The 9,499-nt window shown below is 50.7% G+C and overlaps 1 protein-coding gene across 1 annotated transcript; it reads left to right on the forward strand.

Annotated features, from left to right (window-relative positions):
• The first annotated feature begins 927 nt into the window (after window positions 1-927).
• Window positions 928-3,280, forward strand: CCDC182 (coiled-coil domain containing 182). The gene has a single exon (XM_032498437.1). The coding sequence runs from the start codon at window positions 2,798-2,800 to the stop codon at window positions 3,257-3,259; it is 462 nt and encodes a 153-aa protein (XP_032354328.1). The 5' UTR covers window positions 928-2,797; the 3' UTR covers window positions 3,260-3,280.
• The last annotated feature ends 6,219 nt before the right edge of the window (window positions 3,281-9,499 follow it).

Here is a 9,499-nt window from a genome sequence, read left to right on the forward strand (position 1 = left end):
CTCCAGAGCCCTGGTCCCCCACGCTGGTGGAATCTGATTCTCAGGGGTGGGGCCTGAATCTCTGCAGGGTTGATACCCCACTATCGTCCCCCATTATTCTGAGACAAGGGAGCCTGAGGACTGCTGAAATCGACCATGGACAGGGAACCCCCCTCGACAGTGGCCTTGCCATGAGACATCAGAATTCCATTCTCTTGGCACCTTGGAGGGGACAAAGAGATTTCCTTCTTACTTTCCGAGGATATATGGAAGGAGATTCTGAGGAAGGCACAGGCCTGGACTAGAAAACTTCTAGGAGGAGAGCCGGCAGAGCACGTGCACATGGAGAACCCCCCCGAAGGTTCAGGGGGCCCCTGTCTTCTGTTGACAGAGCACTCACGTGCTCTTGACCTTTGCAAGGCTCACGTGGAAACATGGTCCTCCCCAGCTGGCTCTGCAGAGAATTAAACTGAGAATTCCCAAGGAAGCATCTGGGAAATTGAAAAATTGCCATCCTTTCTTAACTGTTGCTACTTTTTTGTCACAGCACTGGTTGTGGCTTCTACCATTTCCTGTGGGAGACAGAGACAAAGAGGCAGAGAATCAAAGTCAGAGAGAGAGAGAGGGAGAAACAGAAAAACACTCAAAGGATAACAGAAATCCAAGACAGACACATATTCTTCCTCTTGCTGGTTCAAGAAATATTTATTGAGGACCTACTATGTGCCCGACCTCCCCACACCCCACCATTAATGCACCGGCAGCCCGCAGGCTATTTACATCCCCATCCGGATCTTAGGTCGGGAATAAGGAGGGTGCTGTTTCTGCTAAGACCAGTAGGTGTCATCATGTCAGAGGGAAACCAGGGGAGCTGCAGGATTTGATGGCCACCTACGAAAAGAAAATCTATTTCAATCAGTTTTCTGAGTGCCATTATATGCAGGGCACCAGGCAGGGGACAGAGAATGAGAAGTGCACAGTCCCTGTCCTCATGGGATTTACTGTGCCATCGAGGACCGGGAAGGACAAGGTCTTAAGTCACAAAATGTGGGGGGAGGCAGTAAGAGCCTCCAGAGACGTTTAAAGGAAGGACTATGTGGATCTTAGAGCATCAGACTTTACATGATATCCTATCACATTACAGCAGAGGAAATGAGTTCAGAGAGAGGAGATGACTGACCTGTGGTCACACAGCAACTCCAGACTCCAGATCTCCTGACTCCTAGAACAGTGCTCTTTCCACCAAATATTGTGTCTCAGTAAGTAGACTTGCTGTCCCAACTTAAGACTCAAAATTCAACCTTGGTTTAGCCATGAACCTCCCTGCAAAATGCCCTCTCCAATGCCTCCATGCCTACTGCCAGGCATTCTAGATGGGATGATCTGCCTTCTGGGGAAGGCAGCGGCCCCCCTCCTGGGTCCTGTGGTGAGGGAGTCCGCTCGCTCGCACGGGCCCATGAAGGCTGACTGTGCGCATCTCTTCCCAGACACGGCACGTTGGTGGCTCTCGATCAGCTGTGGTGGGAGTCTTTACAGTATGGAAATCAGCCACAGTTATAAAGCAGAGCTTTTTCCTGTTTGTTTTTTTTTTTCCCCTCCCAGAGAGCTGCCCCTCAACCTGCACACCACTGAATTAGTATTTCCACTTTACAGATCAGGAAATTGAGGCAATCCACCAAAGAGACAAAGCCTGCAGGTGGTGGAGCTGAGACCCCCATCCAGGCGGTTGGATGCTACAGCACTTGCGAACTGTGCGGCCAACAGGACTCAGGGGCACTTGGCTGTGGAGGGCCCAGGTTTCTCACCTGGGTACAGACATGGGTGCTACTCCGGGGTGGTGTCATCAGTCTGATGGCAACACTGGAACAGGAACCACTTTGAGAGAAATGATAACTAGTCCAGCTTTGGGCGACCGGAGCTGAGATCTGCAAGTTGGAGGGGAGTTCTTGACGAAACCAAACATAGGTTAGCTAGAGAGTTTCCTTTCTTGCAGTGAATGGGTGAGCAGTGGCAGGTGCATCCTTCCACATGTGTTTTCTCATCTTTGTCAGCATTCAAGTACGATCTGGCCAGGCAGGAAGAGGGGGACCGTGCACCTGCTTCACAACTTGTTCCCTGATCCTCGTGCACAGCGAGCACTCAGTAATCATGCTTGCTGAATATATGAATGAGCGGCCCGATTTTATCCTGCACATACTGTCAACTCCACTATGGACCATACACCAAAACCTGAGTACGTTTCTTGCAACTTCTAAGATTATCTAGAATTCTGGCATCGTTATCAGAGTATGAATTGGGAATTAGAAATTACTTTTTTTTTTAATAGCATTTGAGAGCTAAAAGTGAGATTCGGCATCCTCTCTTACAATGTCCTTGTTTCACTGGTGAGGTACTAAAGCCCGGAGACCATTCTGAGACCATCCAGGCCCCTTGCTGTGTCGGGGGGACCGCCCAGACTTGGCAGCCAGGGAGTCTGGCCTGGCCTGCCTTGCTCTGGGCCTCGGTGTGTCTCCCAGGACAAGGAGAGATTGAGCTGTGGTTCTGGAAGGGCAATGAATTGATGAGAACCCACATCTCAGGAGGCACGACTAAATACTTCTTGGGCAGATGAGCAGACAAACCCAGGAAAACCCACCAAGGAGGCTACAATATGCAAATGAATGGATTGTGGCTCTCCTCCTGGTTGGCTGGAGGGGCCCTGATGTCACAATATGTGGGGTTTCTCCACTCCAGATGATTGTGTCTCTGGCCAAAAACCAAATTCACTGAGCTGGCTGGTCTCTTATCTCCCTCTCTTTGTCCAAACGGAGGAGACACTATGGAACCTCTCTATCAGGCTGGGTCCATCCTCATGAAGGTGAACACCTTACAAGGGAAGAAGATGGTGGAGAGCGGCCTCCAGTCTGGAGACTTCTCCTTGCCCCAGTCATGGCCCTCCTGCCTCCTGCCGCCAGCCGACCTGGAGATCCTGCAGCAGAAGGTGGCCGGGGTGCAGCGGGAGCTGGAGGACTTTAAGAAGGAGGCGCTGAAGGCCATCCACTACCTGGAAGACGCCTTCTGCGAGATGAACGGGGCCCTGGCGCAGCAGGAGGAGCAGGCGGCCCGCGTGAAGCAGAGGCTGAGGGAGGAGGAGGACCGCGGCGTCGTGCGGAACAAAGTCCTCACCTTCCTGCTGCCCCGCGAGAAGCAGCTCCGGGAGCACTGCAAGCGGCTGGAGTGCCTGCTGCTGGGCCGGAGCTGCGAGGCGCTGGGCATCCCCGGGAAGATCCAGGCGGACTGAGGCCCCTCGAGCGGAAGCCAGGTTCCTAGCCAAGCAGCCAAGTGGAAGATTCTTTTAGATGGAAGGACACACCCTGGGTCCCTATCCACTTGCTCCCCCTCCCCCATTTCCATTGCTTTCCTTTCACTTAAATAACGCCTTGCTGAGATGCAAAAAGACCCCCCCCCCACCATGTTCTTTCGGTGAAACTCCGTTTATCCAGCATCACCCAAGAAGGAGGCGCCCCAACTCTAAGGCTTTTAACGACATCCTCTAACTTTCCCCTGTAACTGTTTTCCTGATTGTAATGGTGCAATTGCCCAAATAGATAACATGTTTTTTTTTAAACCTTCTTAAACTGACTGTGTTGAGCAGATTTACCTTCTTTTAATGACTCCAGGCTCTCACGACTTGTTACTTCATCGACGGGCTGCCGAGAGGGGTCGATCATCCGCCCAAGGACTCAATGGCCTCAAAAGTAAAAAATTACTTTCATAGCTCTGATCCTCGCCCAGTTGGCTTTTCTGCCTGCTTGCACTGTTAAACTGTCACATCTCACTTTTCTTGGCTGCCTTTGCCCACTTCTACGTCCTCTCCGTTTGGTCTGCAGACCGGCCGGTCAGATCCACAGCGCTATTAGGGCTCTGATGGGTGGAGTCGTTCGAGCTTAGTGCACCAATGAGGCAGCACCTGTAGGTGGGGCTATAAAGCGGTGAAGCTGATGTTCACATCCTTCCCATGGAATAGGAATTGTTAGGGCGCCCAGCCACTTATCAGGCAATGTCCCCACGCCATCCCTCTAAACAGCAGAGGCGAGGTGCCTGGAGGTGAGAGTCAGCACCTGAGCAGAGTCCAGCCTCTGCCCTTGCGGCTCGGGACGTGCAGCCTGGGCCATACCCTCTGATAGTCTGGCTCGGTCCCAGCCAAACCCTCTTTCTTTCTTGGAATCTCTCCAAACATGATCCAAACATCTGGAACGCCCAGGCTGAACGTCACAAAAGGACTCTGTGGCCCATTGTCCCCACATCCAACTGTCAGCCACCTATCCTGACAGGCTGCCTCCCTGTTCTAACTTTAGGTAGTTCCTACTTTGGAAGGTTTAGCTGAACTGGTAATGACAGTGTGAATACAGTAATATGACGATTACTACTATTAGTTTATAGTTATCAAGCTATGATATAATCTAGGCACCAAGCTGGGCGTTTTGAAGGCAGGCACTATTATAACGTTTGCTTTAGGATCCTGAGGAAACCAAAGCTCAGAGAGGCTAAGTGAGTCACCCAAGGTCACACAGCTGATAAATAGTAGAGTTGAGATTTGAACCTAGGAATGCCTGCCGTCAGAGGCTGTGTTCTTAACCACAATACATTCTTTTTGGAAGTTAAGTACTTCTTAAATAGATAACATACGAGTGTACCGAAATTGATGAGGCAAGCGCTGGGAGAGAGGATTGTTTTGGTGGTGTGTATGTGGGGGCGGGGGGATCCTGTACCCTTCAGCCTTGTAGGGGAGGCGCTTGTGTGTTTTTATAAAGGTATCTGAGAAGGAGAACTTGGTTGGCCAACTAAAAGAAGAGGTTTAAACAATCAGCCGCCCTATGCAGAGGAAGGTGAACCTAATGCTAATTCCTGTGTAAAAGGATCTGTCTCCCACATGTTCAGCGGACACTCAGGTTGCTCAGAAGTGACAGTGGGAATTCCGAGAAGAGATGGAGAGAGGCATGCTGCCCGTGGCTGGTGCCCACCAGGCCACACCTGGAGCGTCTGTGTTGAGATCCGGCCCAGAGTTTTAGGGGGTCCTACACAGCCTGGAGTGGCCTCAGGCAACCCTGAGGAGGGGGCATGATTGAAGGACCGGGGGACCTTGACTGAAGAAGTTTGAGGGGACATCTGGTCATGCCCTTCCAAACACAGGAAGGCCTGATTGAGTCCGGGCTTGGTGGGCTAGTAAATGTCACCTCTCTTGTCCCTGACTGCATTAAGATTCAGTTGAAGAGTAGGCACAGGGGCCAAGCAAATGGAGACAAGACACCACCTTTATTCCTGATAAAGCTGAGAAGGTGGTTTAGACCCTGTGAGCCTGTGGGCTGGCTAAGACCTCAGCCCTGACCCTGATGCCTGCAGTGGTGGGCAGCTGCCTCTGTCAGCCAGATTGTGTGACCTCTCTATACAGAGACGGCTCAAGAGAGAGGAGGGGGAGAGCTGGGTAGGAGCTGACCTCTCTACCAGATCCACCAATTTGGAAAGTTATTTCCCTTTCCTGAGAGGAATAGGGGAGGGGGAGGAGAGCCGGGAACACTGCTTGGGTGGAGGCCCCTCCCTAAATAAACAGGACGAGGAAATAGCGGTCCCCCTCCTAACAATTAGGAAAAGGGTTAGACTGAAGCCATGTAGTTCTATAGCGTAGCAGTAGCGACAAAGGGTGGATGCTAGTGGGAGGCAGATTTCAGCCCTCTGTAAGAAACAGAAATTACATTGGGTGCTTCCTATGCGTCTGTGCAGTAAAGGGTTGACTCAGCAGATGTGGGATGTTCAAATCTTGCACGTTTCAAAGAGAGGTCTGGCCCCTGACCGGCTCCTGGGAGATAACCTCTAAGCCCTTGTAATGTGCTGCCTGATAAAAGTGTCTTTGTTTACCTGGGGCTTTGGACAACGCCAGGTAGCTGATGCTAACAATGTCTGATTTATGTTGGGGACTCTGGGCCAAGCTGTATCAGTTTGACCTTTGGAGGGGCTGGAGACTGAGTAGCTAAGGTCGGCCACAGAGGAGTGCTCCCCGCCTAGGGAGAGACACCAATAAAACCCTGGTCACCAAGACTCAGGTGAGCCTCCCGGCTCACAGTACTTCGTATGTGTTGTCACACGTCATTGCTGGGGAGATTAAGCACTGTCCGTAGAACGCCACTGGGAAAGGACAACCGGAATCCTGTGCCCGGCCCCTCCTGGGGACCTGGTGCTGTGTTTGTTTTACCTTTGCTGATCTTAATCTGAATCCTTTAGCTGTAACAAACCATGATCATGTGCAAAACCGGCTTTCTTAGTCTGTGAATAGTTCTAGTGAATCACTGAACTTGAGGATGGTCTTGGGGACCCACGACGCAGTGTCAGATGCACTTGACATTTCATCCTTATTATCCTCACAATTACTTTGTGAGCTGGGCGCTCTCCCCATGACAGATGAAGAGCTGAGGCACAGAGAGGTTAAGTAACTCACCTAGGAGTACACAGTAAGACTCCAAAGCTCCCTCTCTTGACCATCCCCCCTATACCAAAGGAAGGGGTTTGAGTGATGGACTGGAGGAAGGGTCCTGTGGAGGTGGCCCCAAGGCCCTCCAGCTCCAAGGAGGTGAGTCATCCTGGAACGATGCTGATGGAAGAGGAAGAGACAGGAAGTTTATGAGTTTCCTGTCTGGGAGAGCTCAGCTGCACATATGCCCAGGTTGGGTTAGACAGTGTCCTACCTGGAGACAGGGTGAACGCCTAGGTGTCCCTTCATGGTCTCCCCTGATGCAGGGCTTCAAGCACGCTTCCCCTCTATCAAGAGCTTTCAGCTGCAAGCCACAGGGGTACCGGTCCTGACTTCTTTAAGGAGTCTTTTTTTTTTTTTTTTTTTCACATCAAGACATCCGAAGTAGATGGCTGGTTCAGTGACTCAGCAATGACAGGGCTATGGGTTGGCATCCCTGTGATGCTCTCCCTTCCCTCTCTCCCCCTGTCCCCTGTGTTCCATAAGGATGGCTGCAGGAATTGTGTCATCACTTGGTGACTCCCAAGGCAGGAAAGAAGCGGCAGAACTTTGCCCACAAGCTGCCTTTTCATCAGAGAGGAAACCCTTTCCCAGAATCCCCCAGCAGATTTTCTTTGGCACCTCTTTGGCCACGTCTGGGCCACTTGCCACCCCCCCGCAAACCAATCATGGGTCAAAAGGAAAGCAATTACCACAACTCAGTCCCCAGGGCTGGGCAACTCGGTCACCCAAGACCCAAACCAAATCAAGGTTCCACTGGTGACGCTGGCTGTGGGAAGGTGACCACCCCCCACTGCCACACCCCAGTCTTACATCTTCTACGTAATTGATATTGAGGGCCAGGAAGACAAGAGTGCTGGGGACGGCATGGCTGGGCACATCTGGGCAGTGTGAGTGGCTGTCACGTTGCTGTGGGAAGCATGGAATCGGGCCTGAGAATTGGGGAGATGGGCTGGGCGGAGGTGTGAGTGATGCTTCAGTGCTGGGGTGCAAATCCACCTGCCTTTACTTTCTCCATCCTCACCTACCCCATTCTGAGGCCTCTCGCTTGAAGTCAGAGGCTTCAGATGACCCAAAGGGTGCTAGAGAGACTGTACAAACTCTTAGTCCTTAAAACAGGCTGCCACCCTTAGAGATGTAATCCTCATGTCACCATCTAGGGTGACTGAATAGGCCCTGTTTAACTGGTACTGTCTCCATTTGAAAACTGAAAGTCCCATATGCCAGGAACCCTCTCAGTCCTGGGCAAACTGAGATGGTTGGTCACCTTGCATTAGACATAAACCATCTTGGGATGATCTAGGTGAGGATGTGGGTGGGGTGAGTTGTAAGTCAGGGCAGGGAACAAAGATGGTGGTGACCGTCTCTGCCAGGTTGGTGTTTCTTTGTTTCTATCAAAAATTTTTTTTTTACATAGAGGTACTGGGGATTGAACCCAGGACCTCGTGCATGCTAAGCACACACTCTACCACTGAGCTATATCCTCCCCCTGAGCAACTTTTGAGATCCTGGTTTGGACAATTGAGATTCCCAATGAGGCCACAGCTCACAGCTGAGACCCTCATCCTGGTGCAGAGAGGACTCCATGGTGGATTAAAGAGGCCTGGGACTGTGCGTGGTGCCAAGGAGAGGCAGTTCTTCACACTCTGACTCTTCTCCTCCCGCCTGTGAACAATAAAGTTGAGCAGCCCGACTGCTCAGTTTCTTTGAAATTCTAAAACAAATAGAAGACAAAATAACAGATGGTTTTCTCCCTGCCAGTAGCTTCTCAAAAGTTCTCCACAAGCTGCCATGCTCCGCTTGCTCCTCCTGGGCACTCCCAGCTGCCAGAGGGCTGCTGAGATCTTAGACTCGTGGCTCCCTCTTGGGAAAACCCATGGCAGCCGAGGGAGACCTCCCGGGGGACCCCACGTCTCGTGTCTGGGGCAAGCCGGGATACTTGGGTGAGCAGCAAGATGGCGGAGGGGCAAGAAAGGCAAACACGTAGTGCTTGGCTCAGAGGGGTTACTAACCTGAGCTGCCACACTTGCAGTCTTACCTTTTCTATTTACCTGACCCCGGAAGAGAGCTCTGGGGGACAGCATGACTGGGTAGAGTTGATCAATGTGGATGGGAAGCAAGAGTTTGGGTTTGGAAATTGCCTTCACTCCACATGCAGAACTTTGCCGCCTGATCTGAGGCACTCCATTTAGTAATTCCTGGAGTGCGGAGAGCAGCAGGCTGTGGGCACGTCTCCTGACATTCACCGGCTATTGCTCCTTCCTTGTTTTTCCCTGGAAAAGCAGTTTGGCAGTGTCCCAACATGTTGAACACAGAGTTAACATGTGACCCAGCAATTCCACTCCCAGGGAATTACTCAAGGGAAATGAAAACATATGTCCACGTGAAACTTGTACATGAACGTTCATAGTTTCATTCGTAATAGCCCCAAAGTGGACCGACCCAAATGTCTGTCAACGGTTGAGCGGATGAATAAAATGTGGTCTATCCATATAACGGAATGTTGTTTGGCAATTAAAAAAAAAAAGGAAGAAAAAACTAATTATGATGCAATATTATGCTTACTGCGAGAAACCACTCACAGCAAGCCACATATTATATCATTTATACGAAATGCCCAAAAGAGGTAAATCTGTAGACAGAAAGCAAGTCGGTGGGTGTCTGGGCCGTGGGTGGGGTTGGAGGAATACAGAGAGTGACTGCTAATGGGTATGAAGGCTCTTTTTTTCTTTTGAAGGTTCTTTTCGAAGTGGCTGAAGTGCTGTAAAATTACGGTGCACTTTAAATAGGTGAAATGCCGGGGATGTGAATTCTCTCTCAGCAAAGTTGTTTAAAAAATAAAATGTAAGTTCAAAACGCAGTGAGAAGTAAAAAGAAGCAGTGCTACAATTTCTGTTTCAAATCCCCTTTAATATTGAGAGATACGACTCAAGACTGGAATAATTTTACGTTGTCTTTAGTTTACGGACATTCTGGAGCCACATGGGCTCCCAAATTTATTTGGATTATATACGT

The sequence above is a fragment of the Camelus ferus genome, chromosome 16 (assembly GCF_009834535.1).
Source record: "Camelus ferus isolate YT-003-E chromosome 16, BCGSAC_Cfer_1.0, whole genome shotgun sequence".
Taxonomy (NCBI): Eukaryota; Metazoa; Chordata; class Mammalia; order Artiodactyla; family Camelidae; genus Camelus; species Camelus ferus.

Excerpts from the sequence above, each read along its gene's own strand:
- CCDC182 (XM_032498437.1), top strand. The coding sequence starts at position 2,798 with ATGGAACCTCTCTATCAGGCTGGGTCCATCCTCATGAAGGTGAACACC.